The sequence below is a fragment of the Emys orbicularis genome, chromosome 10 (genome assembly GCF_028017835.1).
Source record: "Emys orbicularis isolate rEmyOrb1 chromosome 10, rEmyOrb1.hap1, whole genome shotgun sequence".
Lineage (NCBI taxonomy): Eukaryota > Metazoa > Chordata > Testudines > Emydidae > Emys > Emys orbicularis.
Genome location: NC_088692.1, coordinates 67413218 through 67438327, shown reverse-complemented (window position 1 = coordinate 67438327; position 25110 = coordinate 67413218). Strand labels below are relative to the sequence as shown.

At 38.9% G+C, this 25110-nt stretch overlaps 1 protein-coding gene across 3 annotated transcripts; it reads right to left on the bottom strand.

Moving 5' to 3' along the window:
• Nucleotides 1-570: 570 nt before the first annotated feature.
• Nucleotides 571-21480, bottom strand: ATOSA (atos homolog A). Of its 3 annotated transcripts, XM_065411758.1 has the most exons (11): nucleotides 21396-21457; nucleotides 20247-20449; nucleotides 19420-19545; nucleotides 17279-19124; nucleotides 16568-16684; nucleotides 16036-16115; nucleotides 14787-14895; nucleotides 12509-12667; nucleotides 9054-9122; nucleotides 7151-7350; nucleotides 571-1587 (listed from the first exon to the last, which is right to left on the bottom strand). In XM_065411758.1, exons 2-11 carry the CDS (start codon nucleotides 20414-20416, stop codon nucleotides 1434-1436), a joined length of 3030 nt encoding a protein of 1009 aa, XP_065267830.1. In that variant the 5' UTR covers nucleotides 20417-20449; nucleotides 21396-21457; the 3' UTR covers nucleotides 571-1433. The 3 variants fall into 3 exon arrangements, with proteins under 3 accessions (XP_065267830.1, XP_065267831.1, XP_065267832.1); XM_065411759.1 differs by lacking the exon at nucleotides 9054-9122 and having other exon boundaries at nucleotides 21396-21480; XM_065411760.1 differs by lacking the exons at nucleotides 14787-14895; nucleotides 16036-16115 and having other exon boundaries at nucleotides 21396-21480.
• Between the last annotated feature and the right edge of the window lie 3630 nt (nucleotides 21481-25110).

Sequence of the window (25110 nt, the reverse complement as noted above, 5' to 3'; positions counted from 1 at the left end):
CTATGCTCCTAACAAACACTAAAATGTCCTTTTTCTACCACTAAGAGATACATTGATGTCAAAGAAGCTGTGTGGTACAGTGGTGATCAGATTCATTGAGCAATTAACATCTAAAAGCTTTTGCCAAATACTGTAAGGATTAGTATTCAACATTAATAAAAACGAGAACATTTAGGTATACAACTTCAAGGTCAAGGCAAGCAAGGGAAAAATGATAGACTGATGTGTAACTGAGCTAGTGAGAAGCTAACACTTACTGTACTTCTGTTATGTAAATATTATTTTGAGACATTGAAAGCTTATTTTCATGAAAACAAATAAAATGATGACTGTAATCTGGGAAAGTGTTTCGTTTCAGGAATACATATGTACTGGAGAGTATTTCATGTGATTGGTTGACTGTTTACAAGTATTTGCTAATGCAATACAATATACAACTTTATGTAGCCACCTAGTGGCCTAAATGGAAAAATCTATCAAATATACTTTTGAGCTTACATGAAAATCCTCATCTAAAAAAAAAACCCAACTACAAGTTTAATAGTTTTTGCATATATTTAAGATATAAGTACTAATTTGTTTTCACAGTACATTTTTAAACAATTGAGAAAATCAGGTATAGGATAATAATTTTGTGTGACATTTTTTACTAACTAGAACAGAACCAGAAATGTTCTTAGTAGAGCATCCACTCAGGGGGGGGAAAAAAAATTAAAGGAGCAAAATATGAACTGGGTCAATGATTTGAACTAGTGAGTAGCTAAAGAAACACATTCTGTATTATGGCTGCATGTGCTATAAAAGGACTTGTGTGTGGGAAGCAATGAGAATGGGGTGTCACTAAAATTAGAGAGAGAAAACAAGGAAAACCACATGCTTGCATAGTATGATAATGTTATGGAAGTTCAAAATTTCATCCTAATTTTCAATAACTTAAATGAATATCACTTAAAAACACATCACGCAAAATTAAAGACTTCTGTATATATTTCAGATTTCAATATTATTAATGTCAAAAATACATAATATGATTTTACATAGGATTTGTGCTACATTAGAACACTAAAGACAAACATCACTTGAGTATTAAATGAAACATTAAATATTAAATAACTGAAAAATAAAATAAAATAAAAGGTGTAAACACTAAACTAACTTGGGAATTTGCGATTGCAACACATCCAATGAAGTGGTTTTAAACAGTACAAAAAGATTAGATTTAAGTATTTGTTTCCAGTCTACTTGGAATACACAAAGCTCATTCCAGAAACCTTTTACAAAAACTGGTCCAGGATCACAGAAGAGTATTGACTCTCACTTGAGCACTACTTTCATTTCTTTACATATTTAATTTTACACTGTATTCCATGCCAAAGTTTTGCTTGTAAACAGTAATCTGGTAATTCAATTAATACTCTGATTTTCACTGCTTGCTAACATCTTGGTGAAAACTGAGGGTTTGTTGGAGATTCAGTGTAAGATTTGAGTTCATACGCAGCACCACTATCAACTTCCATTGATTTCCGAGAGAACAGGAGCCTTACATCTCTGTGGAGGTAGATCTTTCCAGATTTGGAACTCTGGAACCTAAGAAGACAATATATATATATATATAGTAAATAGTTTTTAAAAAATTTACTATCTGTAACTTCTAAACATCAAAACAGATTCACCTTTACATGATACTTCTAAAAAAGTGTGCATAGTTAAGGAATCAGGGCTACAGTGTTTGAACACACAAAAGTATGCATTAGCTGAGTAATGTGGCAAAATGAAAAAGTGCAGGAAATGAAAGTTTAAGGTCACGCAATCTTAATTCAGCTCTTTTGCTCTTTGAGCAAAAAGCATAGGCCAGCAGAGAGGACAAAAGCCTATAACCTAGCAGACCCAACATTGCTTAGCTACATAGGGGAGAGATATTAATGTGGGATACCAAAGATCCACACAGAGAGTTCTCTGCAACCCTGTGTGCCAAATCCTGCAGCAGCCCACTCTAGAGAAACATAAAGGAAGATGATTTAGTAAGAGCACATCCAGGAGTGACTAATGAGTCCAGGAACAGCTCAGAACCAGTAGCCCCCCCACACACATTGGGTCGCAACAGCTCATTGCCAATACTTGGCCTATACCCAGCAATGGTAGTCACAAAATGGTGAGTTTTGCCAAATGAAGACAGTAGAGTGACATTTTCTAAGAGGAAAATCCAGCCTCCTCCTCCTCCAACTGTGGAAGTTCCTCATAAAGCAGAACTGACCATTTCTATTGCACCTGAAATTTGGATTTGGGCCTTTTGGCTGGTGGGTGGGATGGCGACAAAGGATCTGCTGCTGTGCCGCTTCAGTAACAGGGTGGGTGAATTAATTTCCACAGAGCAGCTCAGTGGTCTCTGCAGGAAAATTCATTTTCCTATTCCCCTCCAGAGATACCCAGGCCCCACTCTGCTTCATACAGGAAATGCAGAATTACAATTCTTACAGCAGCTGAATGTAATGCTATTGCCCATACCATACAAACAAAACAACACACAATTGCAGCTCCTGTGGGAGCAATAACCGAACTTCTTGCTGCTTGTGCATGTAAAACCCTTAACTATGTGACCACATTGAAATAAAAGTACTGTGCCCATTTAAATGAGGAATAAAGACAAAACAGATAGACATGCCTTAACCAAGAAAGTGAAATCCTAGAGGTATAAAAAAAAGCTGAAGGCTCTTAATGTAGCAGAACCACCAGCTTAACTGCATGGGGGCAGTCAGGATATAGAAACAGACTCTATCCGATATTTGCATGGGGATAGTGGGCATATCATCATTCATCCACACAACTGTACTTAAGAGAATAAAGCTGCTCCCCCATCTGAGGCTGCAGAGGCCTTAACCACAATGGAGCTGCAGGACGTGGCTCCTGGCTGCTGCAAAGTTATGATCCATTACTATCATTGTGTATTTGAACACACAAACATATTGCCATGAGTTTTTTTTCATTGTGGGTAAAGAATAAGGTAATGAGATTGTCTCAGTAGTTCACTGTGCAGTGCAGTATGTTAGTGCCTAATTTGAATTAGGATTTATATTAAAGAGGGAACTGAAGGAACTTCGCTTGAGATATTGTGGCAATGGTGGGTTGACTACATAGATGCATCAGCTGCAAATTATTTATGTCTTGAAGTGTTCCTATGAAGTATTATCCCCATTTTACAGATGGGGAAATGGAAACACTTTTTCACTCCTCAAGCTTCTTGCTCTACAGTAGGGAGACTTATTTCCGCATTCTCTTTGGGAAACATTAATCATAAAGAATAATTTTGAATAGCCTTATCATGGGAACTTTGCTTCCCACATAAGCAAAGAATCTGACTGAAACATTTATACCCCATGCAAGGGTAGAGTGTAATGTCCAGGATGGGGCCTACCTCACACTATGTCCTTAGGTAAAATTCTTGAAGAGCTGTGGAAGTTCCATTATAAGGAATGTGTCATGATAAGGAACCAAGTTAAAGCCAGCAGAAATTCTGACAGATGGTATCTTTGTAGAGATATCAATATACAGGAAGCTTAACAGCAAAACAGGTAAACTAGAATGTCTGGCAGCAAAAGAGGACCTTAAATGAAAATCATTACTGGACCATGGAGGAATGATACATAGAGAACACTGTATTACTTGAAAAACTCAAAATACAGAAAGATTAGGTTGCAGAAGGGGGGATATAGTACTGTATCTGTAAGATTATATATAAAAAAAAATCTAGTGTGGTAAAATTTCTAAGGATCTTACAGTAGAATATAAGCACAAATCCCGTATCAGAGAAATACAAATATCCTAGTAGGACTATACTAACAGCCTCCAGATCTGGAAAAATCCTGAGAGTGCAATGCTGAAGAAGATCAACGAGACAACTAAGTCTAATAAAGCAGTAATAATTTGTGACTTCAGCTCCCCACCTATAAACATGTCATGTCATATGTCAAATCAGGACAATATTTAGAGAAGAAATTTCTCAACACTTTCAACAATTGCTTCTTTGAGCAACTAGTTCTTGGGCACACAAGATGAGAGGCTATTCAACTTAATTTTAATTAACATACAGTTCCAAGAAATAATTACAGCTTAGCCAATAAGTAATATAGTACTCATAACCTAAATTAAGTTCCATTCGCAAAGGAGAGGGATGTTCCAATATATATTACTGTGGCACCCTTTAGAAAGGGTGGATTAAAAATAGTAAATTAAAAAATGAATCAATAAAAGATATGCTGTGGACAGGTTACTCTTTAATTGACAATTATAGAAGCCTCTGAAGCTTCTGGTACTGGCCACTGTCAAAGACAGGACACTAGATTAGCTGGACCCCTAGGTCTGATTCTTGCATCCCTGCATTGCAGTTCTTACATCCCTGTAAGTCTGAATATAATACAAAATTCTGTCTGTCTTGAGACTTGGCAGGCAAATATTTTCAAAGGCTTCTAAAACTGCAGGTACAACTGAGATTTTGCATAGGAAAGCAATTTTACTTTTCTCTTCAAACTGCGTTTTGGGCCTTCCTAGATACTCTATCTGCAAGTACAAATACACTCCATAAGGGTACCCAAGAGTTTCTGAACACACAAAAACATGGGCGTGAAACACTGCATAAGCAAAACTAAACCTGAAGTTTTAAAGGATGCTTTTAAAAATTTGACTGTGTGTCAAGTTTCAGCCTTGGGCAAATGTTTTTGCTGAGTTACAATCACTTGAAAAGAACCTATTAGAATAGAAGTGCTGACACAACCTTAATTAGTGCCTCACAAACAGATGCTGCCACAATGCAGTTTACAGTTCTGTGACTTGATTTGTTTTTGAGCAAAACACATATATAGTTTCAGCAAGTAAAATTAAGTTACTTGTTTTCAACCTACTATTACTATAAAGAAGCCAAACATTTCCAGGCCAACTTCAACTATGAAAACAAAATGAATGTGCTTTCTTTTTTTTATATAGATGTTTTTGGTAGAACTAGTTTAAAGGGAGGCACATTGTTTTAAACAAATCTTTAAAATAACGTATCTATTTTTATATAAATGATAGATTAGTAAAAATTCTTATTCTTGCATCTCTAACAAATCTTTACACATCAGTCAGCAAGAAATATGATCTACTGTAAAATTTAGAGTATCCTCTTTTATACCTTCTACTAGTTCAACATTGTTGGAAATTAAAGTTAATATTTTGAGAAACTCCATATATTTCTCTTATTAGAATTGCCTATTGCTTGGGTCTCAATCTCAAGCAGAAAAGACTGGTGATATAGCCAGCAGATGGTCACCAGCAAGTTGAACATCTAACCATTATAGATGAGATCATACAGCCAACTGACTACTCATTTTAGTGGGTTTTTTGCAGTACACCAATTGCAAATCCATAACTTCTTCCCTACCATAGATCCAAATGCTGAGCCCAATTACATGCGTATTCTAGGGCCAAATGCAGTAGAAATGCTGCCCTTCTGATAGGCTAAGTAGTGGGGAAGACTCTATATCTCCATGTATGACACAGGTATGATCTACACAGCAGCTACCTGGACAAGACCATAGAGAAGGGAAAAAAAGGGCATTTTACTTACTGAACAAGCAAAGCACAAATCTATGAATTGAATTGGAAGAGGAACCAAGAAGTGGCCCGTATCTGCTATTCCTCTACCTCCACACCCCAAAATCACTTGGCCACCATTAATTGGCCACCTTAGAATTTTATGTCCCAGTTCCTTTGCATCAATTCAGCAATTCATGTAAGCAGAGCCCTTTTACCTGGGCTCAGCTGACTTTTTCAGGACTGGTTCCGCAGAGAAGTTTATTTTTGGAGAAAGGCTAAGTGATGCGCTGTGAGTTAGTGAGCGCTGGTGGACTGAATGCCAATCCAGACTACAATTCACACCTATAAAAATTTGGTGATCTCATTATGATCTGTATTTGTCCACTTCAGGAAACCAATATACAATTTATCAAGTGTTTGTCAACTTCTGTTTATGGGAATCCCAGGGCTAGACTAGCTTCCACAGACTTAAAATGCACAAACAAAGCTGTATAAGAAAACTGGCTTGGGAAAAAGCTGGTGCTACTAAGCAGGGGCATTCATGAGCATTACATTAAGTAATTACAAAATAATGGGAGCATAGCTAAAATAAAAGTTTGCTATATGAGTAAGGGTAACCTTTGTTAAAGATGCAAAGCAATGGAAAAATATTTCTTAATTAGGCCCTAACATTCCTTATTTTTAACTCCTTTGGTGCTTAAACCTGAAATTATAAATGGACACTATATCTCCTTTTGACATTCTTTATTTTGTTATACTAATTAATCTTAAAGTGTCAACTATTATCAAGTTTGAAGAGCTGCAATCAGATAATCTTTGCATTTCTAGGTGGTCTTTTTTACTGCAGTGCTGCAGGTACAAAACTGCAAATAGCATAAGGACAAGGTGCATCAGAGCTGGCATTCATCTCATTGACAGGATAGACAAATATTCCTCCCTTTGGCTTTATATAGCAACCTTAATTACAGCCAGAGTAACAAGAAGATAGTGTTTGGTTTCAAGCAGCCTTTAAAGTATTCAAACAATCGTCCCAAAATTCTTCACAAAGTTAAGAATGTATAAGTCATAGAGTAGTAAGTGTGTAAACAAATGAAACAGTTATTTTGTTTTTATCAATAGGTTAGAGAGTGCCTTTTATGTAAGAACCCATTTTACGGAGAAGGAGGCATGGATCAGGATACTGGGGTTATCCTATATTCTATTCAAAAAGAGCCACATAGGATTCTTAGCTTCTACTTGGACAACCACCACAGACAGGATCCTACTGTTAGACACCTTAGAAAGAGATACATTTATCCAGTGAAGACTGTGTCTGGATCAGTATGTAAAGGAATTAGTAATATGCAAGACTGCACCAATGGCTGGAATGCCAAGAAACAGTCTTAAATTTAACCAAGTTTCTCCTCAAAGTCCCAATTATTTACTATCATTTTTCCTCATAGTCTCTACAGTTAACTACAAATTCTCATTGAAGACAAAGTTAAAAGTATTCTATTTTTAATAAGGCTGTATTGTTTGCATGGCAGTTATGAGTTCAGGACTGAAGTAAGTGAATTATTTTGTTTTACGCTGAGGATCTTACCTCAGATGTATGAGGTAGCGTAGCAGCCTTTCTTCAGTCTGCCGAATGTTTTCTTTATTGATACTTCTCTTTACTTCTCGTCTCACAGGAATAGAAAAAGTCCTTTGCCGTAGGAATGTTTGATGATTGGCTGGCATCTCTCGTAAGTCATAGATCACCACAAACATTTTCACCACAGTCTTATTAGGGTTAAATAAGGTCTGAAAAAGACAAAGAGTTATTTTAGAAAATAAAGCTGATTCATAGAGTTGCTGAATAATAAAGGGTGACAAGATATGAGAATTCAGTGTGCCAACAAATAATCATGGTTCAGATTCACTGGATGGCTTCTATGTGCTCTGTTCCCTTGTTTTATATAGGAAGTTAATTTAAAGATTATTGTTTAGCCTGTATTTCTACACTTGAGCTACTGGAAACTGAACTGTCTATTTTTTCCCTTCACATTAACATAATTAAAGGAGGTCATTAGCACAAACTAGTTCTTTATGTAAGAGGCAGACTCTTACTACTTTGGTAATCAACACAAACTTTTGTTTGCTCCTTGTGTCTGCTTTCTGTTTAGATTATTTTCTGACCTTAATGCTGTGTTTCCAGTAATTACAATGGTCTGCTACAGATTTAAAGAATCCTGAATTCACATGTGATCCTGCACTGGATTCATCAAGGAGATGCAGTGTTGGTTTTAGATTATGCTGTCTGGTTTGCTTACCAATTTCTGGAGTATAGTTCTAATTTCCAATTTTTAACATTTATAGAAAATTAGGGCTTGTTGAAATATTGAGGTGTGATATTATGCTTAAGCACAAATATGGATTTGATACAAATAATGAAAATCAAAAGTAATTAGAAATATGTTATAATTCAGATAATGGACTAGATTTTTTGTGTTTTTTTTTTTTTTTTTTTTTTTTTTAAATTAAAGGCCACTAAGAAAGCTGTTACAAATTAGGGGCCTGAATCTTGGATAACTTACCTCAGACTCTCTCATGGGGTACGTTTAAAATGTATGGTGAATTTGCCATGAGTTACTAGCATGCACACACTTATGCATTGAAAAAAAATCACAATATTATAGTACCTACACAGCTTCGTATTCAGCAACCCCAGTCCCAATCTGGTGGACATCTCTTTAACCAAATAACCTATTTTTTTTTTCCCCACCAGGGAGCTCCTTGGTGCCAGTGGTTTTGGTGTGTCCACAGGTGGCATCTGATATTGCTCCAGGAAAATTTAAGTCACAGTGAGAAATGATTAAAATATATAAAGATTAATCCCACCATCCAAGGCCCTCCATCCCACTAAAAAAAACCAAACAAACACCCATAGCAAAAATCCACTGATCTCTCATGAGATCCTCTTAACACACCTAAGAGATGTAATAACACCAGATTTTAGCCACATGACTATATACTGTAGCATCATGCACTGTGTTCTCCTTTTTTGTTTCTATATAGGAGTACATACACACTAGTATGCATCTTATTATGCTGTATACACACTTGGCATGTATAACACACCCATACAAGTCATACATTTCACACTTGTTTAATGTAACACACATATACAAGCTCCCCACCCAATGATGTCTCCAAAAATCTCCTTTTGTAATCTGTATTGAGTACTAAGGAAATTCAGAACTTCACAACAAAATATAAGCATTACTGGCCAACCATGTTTATCTTTAAGAGGCATTTTTCCTGGCAGTAATTATCATATAACCACCAGTCTGATAAATTCACTTTAGTGCTTTTCCTCTTTGAGAGCTTACTGTGGAAAAACAGGGAATCTTCTAGCAGAAATGCAGTCTGTTACTTACCAATGCTACAGCAGCAGCAGCAAATGCTTAGTTGTGTATATGTTTGGGAGAGAACTGTTATGCAAGTGTATGCTATAAAATACATACCACTTGTATGGTTCCTGAAGGAGGTACCCGATAACCCCTTTTACCAAGGGATTCTAAAGTAATCACACCCTTAAGGAAAAAAATAGATGACAAGTTTAGGATATAAACACTTGTAAAATGTTAACATATGAGAATGCTTTATCCATGTAACTACAGACATTAAATATATTTACAGTTATTTTTTAAACTGAACTAATGAGTGGGGAGGCCACTCCATCCACGAGACACTATTACAATCAGCACCATGGATCTTACAGCTGTCAACTGGAAGATTATAATCAGTATGACAGGCCCAAATTTTCAGTTTAAGCCAAACTCTGATGTTCCAAATCATACTCGTAGACTTCAAGGCCAGAAGAGATCATGATCATCCAGTCTGACCTCTTGCACACTGTAGGCCACAGAACCTCACCCATAACCTCTGACTGAGTTACTGAAGTCCTCAAATCTTGATTCAAAGACTTCTAGTTACAGAGAATCCACCATTTACTGTAGTTCAAGCCAGCAAGTGACCCGTGCCTCACACTGCAGAGGAAGCAACCTCCGCCCCCCCTCCCCGCCCCAGGGTATCTGCCAATCCAACTTGGGGGGAAAATTCCTTCCCGGCCCCAAATATGGCAATCAGTAAGATCCACCAGTCAGACACCTGGGAAAGAATTCCCTGTAGTAACTCAGAGCACTCCCCATCAAGCATCCCATCTCTGGTTGTCGGAGATACTGTATTTGCTAAAAGTAGCCATGGATTGGCCATCTTCTACTAGCAAACAAAAGCTATGTTTAATGGCAGTGTAAGTTATGGTAGGATACAAACTATTGGCCCAAAACTTTGAAAGAGTGGAAATAAGTTAAGGGGAAAGAACTGTGCATTTCTTTCCAGCTTCTTATTGTCTACAGCACTATCAATAACAAACTCCAACACTCCATATGACTTTCACTTCCCTCTTAAACCGAGATCAAAAATATTCCCCAATTTCATCAAGCTTGCATTCCAATGCAAAATCTTATCAATTATACCAACAGGACCGCACATCTGACCAGCTCTCATTCCATGCATTTGGGAAGTTGTTCTGTTGAGATCCCTGTTAAGGTTTTGCATTAAAGTGCAAGTTTGATAATGTTGCAGTACGCAATGTTTTGTGGGCATGCAAAATAGCACAGCAGCACTGAAAAACTGGCCATAAAGACAGAAACAATCTTTTTGATAGTGGAGGCATTAGATCAGTGGTTCCCAAACTTTAACAACCTGTGAACCCTTTTCACTAAAATGTCAAGTCTCCCCTCCTAAAAATGAATGTTTCCAGGGATTTTCTCCTTTACCTGAGTATGAAATATAAAAGCAGTGATCTGGGAAATATAAAATTTGTTTTTATGACATAATAATTAATAATAAATAGTGTGTAATAAGTATTGATCATTAAAGTATTTATATTACATTATGAAAACAGCAACACTCTTCCAAGATCTCACTTTCGTAGCTTGTATCACTTTGAATAAGTCTGTTCTAAGACAAGACTCCTATGTTTCATCAAGGAGTATCAGATGTGAAACAGCATGAAGGTATTTCAGAAGCCAACTCAAAGAGTTGCTCCTACACAATCATTCACGTGTTGAGCAGTTCAGGCAAACAACGCATGTTACAACAAAGCTTAAACTTGTTCTTCATAATAATTTTAAAACCACCACTAGCTGCCTATTAAATTTTAAAAACAGCAAAAAATATCCACCTCCTTTTCCATTTCTTATAAGGAGTCTTGAAGTTTGAATCTCCTCAATGTGATAGATAGGCTTGCTTTGATCTGCTTAGCTCTTGGAAGTCCAGGGGCTCCGGCCTGCTGGCTCCCTGCTGTCTGGGGTCCCTAGGGACAGTTCTGTCCGCCGTTAGGGATTTTTTCCCCCTAAGAACCCCCTGTAACATTTTGCGAACCCCCAGGGGTTCACGAACCCCAGTTTGGGAACCACTGCATTAGATAAATGTTGTACTAGTTCTGTGATGCACAACCATAACATTACATGATTATTTACAGCATGTGGAGAAGAATCAGAACAATGAAGTCCAGCTAATAAAACAAGCAAGGGTGCTTTAGCCATCCATGGGACACCAGAATCCACTGCATGACCTGAAAACCACTATATGAAATAATCCTAGGGAGATGAAAGCAAAGGAGAGGTGTTTGTTTTCAGTGAGATGAAAGGAGGGGGAAAAAAAGGCAAAAAAATGTAACTACTTCCCTGAAGCTTAAAACAGAAAAACCAAAAAGATTCCCCTCTCTCATTTTCTAAAGCCTTTTCATATTTTTCAACATCTTGTTCTTGAAAAATACACATTATCTAAGATTTATTCTTGAAAATACACATTAGCTAGGACTTAGTTTAAAGAATGGGATTTTCAGAAGGGCTCCTAAATTGCTAAATAATTTACATAAGCCCTCAAAGATCTTACTTACCATATGCACACTAAAATCTGTATCTCAAAATTGGATCTGTTAACCCACATAATTTCAACTTTTCCTACCAAGGAGCCTATAACAAACTGAGACAGGCTACTATATTTCTCCAGAAAACATTGGCATATGTTAGGCCCTTTTGCTTTTTAGCATATAGGGTTTTGAAGTGTACAAAAATATTGCTGTCATAGTAGAAATGCAGGGCAGAGGCACAGTGGAACTTTGCTGTTCATATCCACAAATTAAACCAGGGGTCGGCAACGTTTGGCACGCGGCTCGCCAGGGTAAGCACCCTGGCGGGCCGGGCCAGTTTATTTACCTGCTGATGCGGCAGGTTTGGCCGATCGCGGCCCCCACTGGCCGCGGTTCGCCGTCCCAGGCCAACGGGGGCGGCGAGAAGCGGTGCGGGCGAGGGATGTGCTGGTCACGGCTTCCCGCCGCCCCCATTGGCCCGGGACGGCGAACCGCGGCCAGTGGGGGCCGCGTCAGCAGGTAAATAAACTGGCCCGGCCCGCCAGGGTGCTTACCCTGGCGAGCCGCGTGCCAAACGTTGCCGACCCCTGAATTAAACCATGGCTGTTAGGGGTCATTTTAGTTTCCCAGCTTTGGTAGTACAGTATTCTTTTTAAACCATAGGTCAATCAACTTTTTGACTCCAAAGGGTGTACCAGCAACTGGCTAGGAGCATGAGGGCCACATGCATATATTAACACACTTGCATAATGAAGTGCACAGCCTTAATGTTTGTTTGTAGGTGCATATTTTTACTAGAGAAATAAGTTATGCAAGTTCACCAAGAACAAAAGCCTATAGTTAATCAGCTTTGTCCTCATCCCAGAATTATAGGAATAAAGTAGCTATAAAGTGTTATATTTGGCCCTCAAGCCAGACTTCAAGCTGCTTTAAACAGAACAGATTCTAAGAAAGAGCTAGTCAAATTCTCTAAAATGTGCAGACATTTCCATTAGATTTTTGCAGAAGAAAGTAGAAAAAAACCAAACACACACATACCATATAGGGAGAGGGTGCATTATCATCTGAAACACTGTAGAATGACACTTCGACTGGAAGAGTCATGTGCGTGGGACAGAAGACTCCACTTGCTCCCACCTCAGCAGTGAAGCCATCAACAATGCCTAGAGGATCTAAACGATAGTTCAAGACAGACTCCTGAAAGACCAAAATGCACACACGCCTCTGGTTAGGTATACAGCATAGAAAACAGAGCAAAAAGTTATTGCCGAACTTTTCTGTAAACTTTAATTTGTAATTAAATTATTGCTAACTATCATACACAGCTTTCACAGTCATCTTCCTCATTCTTTTTAAAATCAGGGGTAGCAAGAGTGACTTTCCCCTGCATAGATGTGTAAGTAAAGACAGACATAACATGGTGCAGAGATCTCCTTTGTCCCATTCTTCTGCTGTGTGCTGGGCTTGGGCGCAATAGCAGCCACTACACTTACAGAACTTGAGGACTCCACAAGGCTAGTACTGCTGCCTGCACTAGCCTCTCCCACGAGAGCCCCAACTCTGCACATGCATAGAAAAGCTTAGGGTTGCCATATTTTAGTTTTAAAAAAGGAGGACACTCCACAGGGCCCCGGCCCCACCCCAACTCCGCCCCTTCCCCACCCCCAGCCCCGCCCCAACTCTGCCCCCTCCCCTGAACACTCCGCCCCCTGCTCCTCCCCCTCCCCTGCTTCCAGCGAATCAAATGTTTGCGGGAAGCCTGAAACAGGGAGGCAGCAGGTAAGCTGGGGCTGGGGCGGAGTGCGGCTCGGCCCAGTCCGGCCCCCCTGGCCGAGCGGCTCCCTCCGGCGGCCGGCCAGCCCAGGCCAAGAGGCTCTGGCCCCGGTGTCTCCCGCCCGGCTCGGCTCGGGCCCTGGGGCCCCGGCCGAGCACCGCCGGCCCCGGGCCCGGGCCCTGGGGCCCCGGCCGAGCACCGCCGGCCCCGGGCCCGGGCCCTGGGGCCCCGGCCGAGCACCGCCGGCCCCGGGCCCGGGCCCTGGGGCCCCGGCCGAGCACCGCCGGCCCCGGGCCCGGGCCCTGGGGCCCCGGCCGAGCACCGCCGGCCCCGGGCCCGGGCCCTGGGGCCCCGGCCGAGCACCGCCGGCCCCGGGCCCGGGCCCTGGGGCCCCGGCCGAGCACCGCCGGCCCCGGGCCTGGGCCCTGGCCCAGGCCCAGGCCCGGCCGAGCACCGCCGGGCCCTCCCTCCCTATTTTCCCGGACATGTCCGGCTTTTTGGGATTTCCTCCCGGATGGGGATTTGAGGCCCAAAAAGCCGGACATGTCCGGGAAAATCCGGACGAATGGTAACCCTAGAAAAGCTACTATAGTGTAGCAAGGAGTGGACACTGTAGTTCTGGCAAGAGCAGTGCAGTGCCTGTGCTCTCTCTGCACTCCTCGGGGCACAGGGAGGCACTGTACCTGCTTCAGGCACAAGGACACCCAGTGTAGGGTGTACTTTAAAAGACATAATATAGCCCATAATGGGCCAAATCCTGTAATCCTTGCTCAGGCAAAACTTCCAGTAACTTCAAATTGGAAATTTGTGAGCATAAGAACTTCATTGTTTGGGCTACTGTGAGGGGACTTGGCCAAAAATCATAACCAAACCATAAACATACCTCCAACTTTTAAACATATAGTGGAGTGGCATTAGTTCAAGAGTAAACAACACATGAACCCCAATCCTGCTCCCACTGAAGTATGTGACAAAACCCCTGAAACACCCCAATGGGTCTATGCAATAATTTTCTTTGGCATATAAAATCTACAAAAAATAAAAATCAATTTACCCCTTTTAAGTGAAATAATCCCATACCAAAAATTCACAGCTAGAACTAGCATTCTATAAATAGGACACTATCTGGTCACTTAAATTAAATTTAGAAACACAAGTTTCCTGAAATGAAAGGCTAGTGCCTTAATATCTGCCCTACACCATTTTCACTCATTCCATTTACATTAGCTTGTATGATACTTTAAGTGTCAAACTGTGAGAAACTAGTTTTTTTAATTACTTCCACAGGATCTTAGTATAAGCATTAACAATTAAAAGGTCTGATCCCTTAAAACTGGAATAAAAGATAACAGCATTCCCACCATTTGCTTGATGTTCATGCTTGTGAAGATGGGCTGGGGACCTTTTGTAAGTAGAGATCAGAACAAAGGGGTTTTTGCTCAGTTTAATAATGAACTTAGTGAATCACACAAGTATAATTAACCCTTTATAACACACTAAGTAAGTATTATAAGTATGGGACTTTTGGAGCACATACAATACCTCAAAGTTTCCTAGAAGGCTAAGACTTGTTATGGGTGGAGCACTGGAACTCAGAAATGGTTTCCCATGGCCTTCTGGGTCACTGTCTGTGTTTATACATTGCTGTGGACTATTCAAAAAAAGGCATAATAATTTAATGACATTAATACTATTTGTTCCTTGTTTTCTGTTATGCATACAGACAGCTGTGGAGAAAATCTTTTTTTTTTTATGCAAGCATCACAAAATATAGTCCCAAACAAATAATGACTAAAGAATTATACTGACAAAGTCTTAATATAGCCATTTTCTAATAACCTGCACTGGACAATGCTTTCATAATTTGTATGCTAAAAATAGATGAAAACACAAGAATTTATGTTGTCCATTCATTCTACCAGTAGTAATTGAACAAAGTGTCAACATTCTTTTCTCTTGTATACAGGTGTTTTATTTCGACATGTCTTGAAATCTCCATTAACTAGCTTCCACAATAACAGATTTTCAAGTTATGCATACTAGTCTATGAGAAATCATAACGAACCCCTTAACTTCTACAGAGGAATTAAAAGGGTAACATCCTGGCCCCGCTGAAGTCAAGGGGGCAAAGATTTCACCAAAATAATCCAAATCTGATCCCGCATGCCTTTGCAAAAATTTGAAAATATACATGACAGAATGTAAGGAAAAAATGTTTCAGAGATAAAAGGAGTCAAGCAACTAACTTCCTTTGCTTGAGTGGGATATTGTTGGATTATCAATCTAAACTACTATGGGATAGATTCCCCCGTTTTCTCTGGCAGCTTTGCAAGTCTCCAGCAATGCAACGCAGCTGTAAACCCATCTGAGCCAGCTGTTACAATTAAAAAAATATATATATATATATATGTATCTCCAAAATGGAAGTGAAACTCTTTTCTTACTAAAAGTGCCCTCTGTTTTACATTATGAGCTATGAACTAATTATTTATTGTAAAAGGAAGAATTATGGTATAAAATCTCTAACTGATTTCAGCACATTTCAAATGTACATCAATCTAGTGCTACTGCAAAGGAACTCATCCCAATTGTTACAACTATTTAGAAGACAGAGTACTTCTAAAGAAGGGTTCCTATGAATGACACCCACATTTTGGCTTGGTTTAGTTTGCCTCACCCACTTCGTGTGTTATTGCTTACATATTCACTTGCTTACAGACACAGTTTATATATGTAATTATTCCACTGAATACACTCCCACACTTTCTTGTAAGTAGAAAAGGATGAATACCTTCTTGTAGACAAACATTTCAATCGCAGCAAAGATGAGTCCAGATCAAAGCACCCAGATTGTGTTTTTCTCTGTGGAACCTAAGGAAAAATAATATTTTATTACTTTGAAGACTGCCATCACAAATCCTGTGGTCTGTGACAATTCTGATATAACAAATTACAAAAACAATGCAGAAATATATACGATCTTAAACTTTTTACATTCTACATTTAAGAGTGAATTTTTGAACTAAATATTGATAAATCCTTGGGAAATAAAAACTGGAAATGAAGGGCATTGTCTATACTACAAATTGCTGTAAAGTTAACCCTTTGTGATTAAGATGCTATATCATCAGCTCTCAGACATTTTCTTTTTCCAAATTATCATTCTATTTCAAGTTTTACCTCAAATTTGCCGTACTAACTTAGACTGAAAAATATCTATGAGCTTTTATCAGATTTTCTAGAACACCTAGACATTAAAATATAAAATTATTTAATCTTTCTTCAAAAAAACAGCTAAAAAAATAATCACAGTAGTAACTTACAGGACTTGAAAGTAGAGGCAATCCAGTTCGAGGATGGAAAGCCTTGGTTACAGTCCCATCCATAGAGTGAAAATGGTGTTTCCGCCATATACTTGAATGCTTGAGTGGTGGTATTCTCTGTAAGTAAAAGACATTTACTCAAGCTATAATAGGATACTTCAGGTGGCCTATCAAGTTAAAATTCAGTTCTGAATGTTTCTCACTTGTCTTCAAAAATTGAAAAGTTTTTCCAGTTTCCCTGCAGCATATTTTAAGATTATACCTTGGTTCAGAGAAATTAGATCTATGGTATTACTATTTTAGGAAACAAAGTACAACAGATTCATGCATCCTCTAAAGAAGCGTTTCCTTTTGGTGCCAACTTACAGCCACTATGGACTAGCTCGCTTGTTATTCACCATATTGCATAGTTAGATATTGTTCTACTTATAAAACCAAGAAGTCTGACAAATGAAGTAGGACTGTGGGAATATTCATTAACAGCTCTGTTATGTGTGAGGCCTGGCAGTTTTCCTCTAAATATTAAATATAACAGGAGGGGGGGGGAAAGCACAAGACCAATCTTCAGACCTGAAAGCAGAGATTTTAACTACACTGTTTCATATAAGAGCATGATTAAATCTATACATCTAGAGATTCTTTCTGAGTAGATCTAGAATATACTCTAAGTTATTTAAATACCCACTCCCCTCTTGTCAGGTAGGTACTTACCAGCACATCTGCATTCTTCAGTCGTTCACACCTAGCCAAATAGTCGTCTACAGATTTCTTCTGGGAATTGCTTTGAAATTCATAGTCAGTTGGGTCTTCATTCTCATCATGTGCAGTTTTCAGTTTATCTTGCTTATTTTTGCATTTGAAATTGTCATGGTCTTTATTTAAATAATTTTCAATACTAACAAGTTGGGTATTTTGCTCACATATATTTGGTTTTTTTGAGTCTTTGTCTAAACACTTAAGCTCATTTTTGTGCAAAATATTAGATGCCTGCATTAGTGTCGCTTTTTTTGTACCTTCAAGTATTTTGGATTTATCTAACTGTGGATTGATTAAACAGTCTCCATGACTATTCTCACTCGTGATTGTTCTTTCTTTAAGTTTATTTTTGCAAATCTGTTCATCAGTGGTGTTGAAATTTGAACACTGTTTACTAATGCCTTTGTTGGTCATTTGGTCTTTATGTGGACAACCTGAAAGTATTGTTTCCAGTTTATCTGGCAGTTCAGATTTATTTTCTTTGCTACATGATATATTTATGCTAGTAAACGAATTGGTAGTTTTATTTGGAGTCTGCTGAAATGTGTTTTGGACAACTTCACTGGGTTTTGCTAGAATCAGTTTTCTTCTTGCTTGGGGCTTTGGAGAAGCCTTCAATTCACCATCAAGTCTACAAGCTGTCAGAGGGGTATCAGGTGTTCTGGTCTTTACTTTACTGCTGTCTTTTATGGTAACGTCAGACTTAGAGAAAGAAATAGAGGATGTTTCCTTGCCTTTCTTCAACAAGTTTTCATCTTCATGTGAACTTTGAAAAACTTTAGAAGTGATTGAACTGCTTTCATGTACATTGAGTGGACGCCCAGTAATGTGTGAAGTAGCTGGATCACAGTGAATCAAGTGTTGGGCAATCCTTGCTATAACTTCCTGTCGCTCCAGAAGTAAAGAACCTATTAAAGGATTAGTCTCTCCTATGGACTGACGAGAACAGTGGTTCATAGGAACATGGGAATCAACCAATGGGTTCTCTGGTATTGCTCTTGTCTGGTCTTCACTGCAGTCTTCTGATAACATAATATCTGTGTTAGCAGTAGAAACAGAGGATGTTTCCTTGCCTTTTTTCAGCAAGCCTTCATCTTCATACATATTCCAAAAAACTTTTGAAGTAACTGAACTGGTTTCATGCATGTTTAATGGACATCCAGTAACACGTGAAGTAGATGGATCACAGTGAATCAAGTGCTGAGCAATTCTTGCTATAACTTCCTGTCGCTCCTGAAGTAAAGAACCTATCAAAGGATTAGTCTCTCCTATGGGCTGACGGGAACAGTGACTATTTGGAACTTGGGGATCAACCAAAGAAAAGGATTTAAAAGTTCTGACTGATGTTTCATGTGGCTGTGTCTTATTGTCCCCCATAGCATTATAGCACTGAACTTTAGACTGTGATGTCCCAAAGGCAGACCCAAGACCAGTTGCTGGATAAAGTTTTACGTTTCTCACCGATGTAGTAAATTCAGGGGATATTTTTGCATTAAGCAAGCCTTCAGGTATCAATGTCCATGTTTGTTTTCCACATGAACGCTGTGAACTGGACACACTGCGCTGCTCTCTCTCAATGGAATCACAGTGCTGATGTACATTATGTTCTTGTATTCCCTTTTCATAAAAGCCCAGGCTGGTGTGAATACTACAGGTCAAAACCGGATAGTTAGATTGTCTAGGCAAGGACTGGACACTGACTTTCAAGGCCACATTGTGAGAAACATTAGGAACAGGAAACACATGTTCAGTTGGCGTCTGGGAAAAAGTCCATTGCAGGTCCACATCTGCAGCACTTACTCTGAAACAATACAGAAAAGCCTCTGTATAAATTTACATTATATGCAGATTTTTCTAAAGACAATTATATTAAAAAAAATACAACGAATACAATTCATTAAGGAAACTGGCAACTGTCATACTTTGCAAAATCCCCAAACCAAATGCTAGAACAAACAACGAGCAAAGCCCATCCATATATCCCTCCTGAAAGTAAATAGCAAAGGGGGAGGGGAATCAATTGTTCTAAGGCTACTTTCTATTCAGCAATTACCCACTAAGAACAAACAAATGGCTCTTTTCTACATCAGACCTACCTGTACAGAATATTACGAGGAACAGCACCATGTGAAACACTCAGCCAAGCGCTCAACTGAGAAAAGAAAACAAAAGAGCGGACAGCCAATAAGAGGGTCTTCTCTTCAATAAAGCGATCTCCACTTCTAAAATGTATTAAAAGAAATAAGCAGGTATTGGTAAGAGCCATTACAAAAAACAGCAAAATAATTAAACAGTTGGAGCAGCTTTGCTTTAATCTTGTTAAAGATCTTAGAAACCAATAATATTTTTTTCAAAACAAGATCCGTTGCTGCAAAATTTCCTTCCACTACTCCTGAACTTTTAAGTCACACATTTTCTAAACATCCTGCAGGAAATTATGGTTCAGTGCACAATTTATAAAAAGATACACAAAGACGCTATGCATCATCAAAACAACCTGCATTAAAATGACTGAAAATAAATTTCCTTTCTAAGTGCCAGAAACAAAACAATATTATTTGAGGTGAACTTTGTGATGAAAGGAGACTTATGTCCTTAATGAAATACATCTAGCATGCTAAAATAGTCACAGGGCCTGATTCTCCACTAACTTGCACCGTATGTAGTTATCTATACCTCTTCAAAGTGAGTGCAAAATGCTACCATTCTAAGTTAGTTAAACTTTACACCCACCTAACTCAGGTGATTACACAAAGTGCTAGGCTGTGGAAAAATCAAGCCCAAATTTTGAACTAGAATACAATTATTTTCTAAGAACTGCAATAATAATCTGGGATTCAAATCCAAGTTACTAAACCAGCCAGTTGCCCTGCAAGAATCCAGTCACCTTAAATTATTAACTAACCTCCACACCCAAACTTACTGTCGGGGAACTGGCTCCAAAATCCACCTTTCTAACAGCAATGCATCTTGTTTGATTGCAGGATCATTTAAATCACTCCCTTCTGTGGTGGGCCCTTCATCACTATAGCAACAGTCTGGAAGTAGCATCACTTCTATCATGATAGGAATATTATTTTTCCACAGTAGCATAACCTCAGACCTGGTTCGTCTGGCTTGACGACACTTAAAAAAAAAACAACAACAACAACAAAAAGCACAATACGAGTTAGATTTAAAATCAGCTTTAAGAGTACATTCAAAAAAAGTAAAAGCATTAAGGGCCCGATCCAGGAAAACACATCTGAGTTTTTCAAATCACAAAGAAGGCTGCAGAGCCATTACCAATGCAAGATGTAATAAAGCTCTAAGGTGGCAATTTAGAGAATTTGTGGGGAAAAGAGAGATCATATAGAGGAGCTTCCCACCAACTGTACTCTGCTACTTGTACTTTTCTCACTCTCTGTAAGTCCACCCTTCTGGGGTCCAATATCCTGTTGGAGTTGTTAGAATCTTTGGGCCGGAGCAATTCTCCTGCATGCCAGGGGTGCAGGTTTACTGAGTTCTGGATCAACATCTCTTATTTAGGGACTGAAGAGCCCCAACCTTTCTGCACCAACTCCCCCATCCAAACACCAATGATCAAAACAGAAAAATAAATGTCCAAGATTATCTAAAAATGCAACAAAAATTAGGGAAAAGTCTAAATTTTCTCAAAAATCCCATTAATGCAAATTATGGTTCTATACACCTAGACAATAAAAAACTTGATACCATTCTACTACATAGAAGCAGAAGAAGAAGAAGAACGGTATAAGAATACAAGTACATGTTATGTTCTTCAGCAAAATGCCTTATATAGACTATATAATAAGATGTTTGTTAAGGACAGAATTACGCTGTCAGTACTATTTTCAATTACATATTTGTTTAAGGGAAAAAAAACAATTTATATAGAGAGTGAGTGACTGTCACTAGTGCTTAACTAGAAAGCTACGGGGCAGATTGTCAGCTGATTTAAATTGCCATAGCTCAACTGACAATGGAGCCATGACAATTCGCACAAGTTGAAGATTCCATGGTTTCCCCATAAATACCCCATGGTATTTATCTTGTATTGATATTGTCATACCTGGGCCAATTTGTCGGTGCACTCATGCTTAGATGTTAGTGGCTGACTTGACTGTGCTGGAGGGCAATGGAAACCCTCTGTTCTACCCTTTACAGAAAATTCTGGTGTTCGACCTTCAGTAATCAATAAAGCCAAGGAGACCAGGAATTCCTCAGCTTCATATTCAAAGTATTCATCTAAAGTATCTGTCATTTCACAAGAGAAAAAAAATCTTCATTAGTACAAGTTAAAGACAGATTTGTAAAAAAAAAAAAAACCCATCACAATGAAGTGTTACGCCTCTAGCTTGTTTAAAATGAAAGAACCACCCAGTTTCAGCTACAATATTCAGTATGAAGTTACATGGTAAATATTTTGTTTCCTCTAATCTGCTAGATATCTACCTGCTGCTCATTTAGTCCATTACCCTCACCAATCCATCCATCCATCACAAATGTAGAAATGTTTAAAATTTGTCAAAGAGTATACGGACAATCTTAAACCTTAAAATTACTCTATGCTCAGTGCCAAAATCTATGCCATTTAGATTTTATCTCTAGTAAAGGTGAGAGAAATCCTGAGAATCTAAACATCTTACTTCTTGTGTACCCATGTATCACAAAGATCAAAACATTCGCTTTCCAAGAAAAACACTGGTTTCAAATGTGTCTTTACTGTTCTATTAAAGCATTTACAGCTCTAGCATTTTGCGAGATATGAGCCCTTGCAACTGATACTGGTCCCTTGTTCCAGAAGATGATGAGACAGCTGTAAATGCGTATGCAGAACTAGCATGTAGAACTTAGTATCTTACAACAGCAAGTAAAAATTGTACTGTATCAAACAGAGCAGACAATGCCTGGTCTGCTTACTCTAAGCAACCTTCATTGCTTCAATCAAGCAGTAGTCCAAGACTGACTACCAATGCCTAGATCCAGTGTCATTTTCTGTCTTTGATTACATGAAGTATGTAAGAACATTTCTGGGTGGTGTGCCCCAAACTAAAAAGGCAGCTGATAAATTTTATTTCAGAAACAAGAGCTCTGCAAGAGTATAAATAAAGTTTCTGTTTTCTGTTCTTGGCTTACGAAGGCTCCACGGAGGACATGATTAAAAAGAAACTTCTGCTGGAAAGCCAAGGCTGTGCCCCATCAGGTGGGGAGAAGAATACAGAAAATATGGGGATTGTCACAAACATACAAAACTGAAACACAATCTATTCTTTATTGTCTAGCATCTAAATCATGGGTGCTGACCCAATCTTGGCAGGCTAATAGACTCTGTTGTGGGTGCAGAAGAGGAACTAAATCCAAGTAGCAATTTTAGAGAATTAGCAAGAGCTTTCAGTGGCTGGAAATAAAAACGAATGGTGAAAATGGAAACACAAACAACTACTTATGAGGATTTGTGCAGGGTAAATAATGTAGCCTTTTGTGATAGATTTCCCAGAAAATAATTATGTATAAAATAACATTTCCAAATGTTTATACATTTGAGATCCCTACCCCATAGCTTTTTATTTTGTTTCAATGTCTGCTTTCATTATATATAAAAATATATAAAAAGCTATATAAAAAAGTAATGTTAATTAAATTGATTGTCCTCCCTATCATACCCAAATCATTGTACTACCTTAAGATTTTTATATATTACATTTTTCCTCTTCCCCAACTTTGTTACTACAAATGTAAACTGAGTATGAAGTATTGTAGTTCAAATGCATAAAGTGTCAGTAACAATAAACAACTGTAGTTATCACTCAATTTGCCAGATTGCCAGGGGTGCTCTGAAATTATTGTCTCTAAGAGAAGAAGAAAGAGTTCTGAGAGGTGAACCACTGTTGAATCATACCATCACTAGAATAATACATTGACTGGGTTCTGATGCAGGAAGTTTCAGGGGCACTCTGGCTTGTTGTCATTTATGGCATGGGATAAAGGCCAGAAAGAGGCCAGAATACATAGTAAAATAACCTCCAAAACACTTTGAATAGGAAAAGAGTTAAATATCACTACTTAGAAAATGGAACACAATGTTCTTAGAAATTTTTATTATGAATTCCTGCTGCCCAGAAGAGGAGTCAGTTAAGAGTTTAGTTTTTAAATAGTTAACATCACAGCTTTTACACAATCACACAAAGAAAAGTTCCCGAGGAACATGCGGAATATTGTTCCTCTACAACAGGGGTCGGCAACGTTTGGCACGCGGCTCGCCAGGGTAAGCACCCTGGCGGGCCGGGCCAGTTTATTTACCTGCTGACGCGGCAGGTTCGGCCGATCGCAGCTCCCACTGGCCACGGTTCGCCGTCCCGGACCAATGGGGGCGGCGGGAAGCCGCGGCCAGCACATCCCTCGCCCGCGCCGCTTCTCGCCGCCCCCATTGGCCCGGGACGGCGAACCGAGGCCAGCGGGGGCCGCGATCGGCCGAACCTGCCGCGTCAGCAGGTAAATAAACTGGCCCGGCCCGCCAGGGTGCTTACCCTGGCGAGCCGCGTGCCAAACGTTGCCGACCCCTGCTCTACAAGGTCCAGTCTAAACTAGTACCAAGAATTAAAATTCAACAATCCTCAGTAAAGCAGCAGCTGGCAGTGCTCTTCATAAATGTAATAATGCATAATGTAATAAATTCCCTTGTTTTGTGCTTCTATCACATAACTCCTACTGTGGAACGTTTCATGCATTATTTACATATAGCTTCAGACTAACTAGGTCCAAATATTCCTATTGTAAGAAAAATTCAATACAACTTTAGGTATTAAAATGGTTTAGTTACAGAAGAGGACAAAATCCTCTCCCCACTAGAAAGTAAAAGTAAGTTCACTTCAGAAGTCTACTTCAGATGCAGGAGAGAAATAGGAATCATAACAAAGAGGTATTATTTTTTTATTGCATGGGAAAAAACAGGAACACTACAGTGCACTTTACAATTCTAATTGAAATTTTCTACATTTTATGAAGTTCACAAAAACAGTTACCCATAACGATGAAATGAATATTCTATTCATACTTGCTTTGTACAGTATGCCCAGAGTGCCACTATTCTATTGTTTGTATTGGTCAAATTCTGTTCTGAGAAGGAGTACTGGTCATGTGATAATTATTCTCATCATTATCTTAGCACCATAAGCACTTGGCAAATAGCATGATCGTGAAAGTTCAACAACCAAGGAGAAATCTTCAAACATAGAGGCCTAAGAGTTCCAGACAAAAACCCATGCTTACATGTGCAATTACTACAAACAGCATGTGCAGCATTTATTAAATATAAATAACTAGCTCCTTGTAAGTGTGCTTTTGTCCAGACTATTATACCACTACACTTTTTGCACATGCATTTTTTGCCTATGAATGAAAGGAACAGAGCATGGTATGCATGCAATATCAGCAAGTGGTCTTTTATCTGTCAGAAGTTACAGGTATTAAAAATTGCTGATAAAACCTGCAAACGAAAAAGATTAGTGGAGTAGTAAATAACAACATGCATTTGATTCAGTAGTAAATAAACAACATGCATTTGATTCAATCAAATGCAAGGTCATACATACAGGATGGGGGATTACGAACTTGAAAACAGAGACCCTGTCAAGATGTCATGATAGGTAAATAAAAAGTGTTTCCCCAGTATGATGCTGTGGCTAAAAGGGCAATCACAAACCTTGCATGCACAAAGAGGGGTGAGGCAATATCACCAATGTATATGGCACTGATGAAGTCACTATTGGAATACTGTTTCCAGT

Bases quoted from the DNA above. Each gene is read 5' to 3' on its own strand.
- ATOSA (XM_065411758.1), bottom strand. From the start codon at position 20,416: ATGCTACTGTGGAAAAATAATATTCCTATCATGATAGAAGTGATGCTA. The intron at 19,546-20,246 runs GTAAGTTTGGGT...AATACATTTTAG, and splicing joins TTGGAGCCAGTTCCCCGACA to AAGTGGAGATCGCTTTATTG. The intron at 7,351-9,053 runs GTATGTATTTTA...TGTCTTTTTCAG, and splicing joins CTTCAGGAACCATACAAGTG to ACCTTATTTAACCCTAATAA.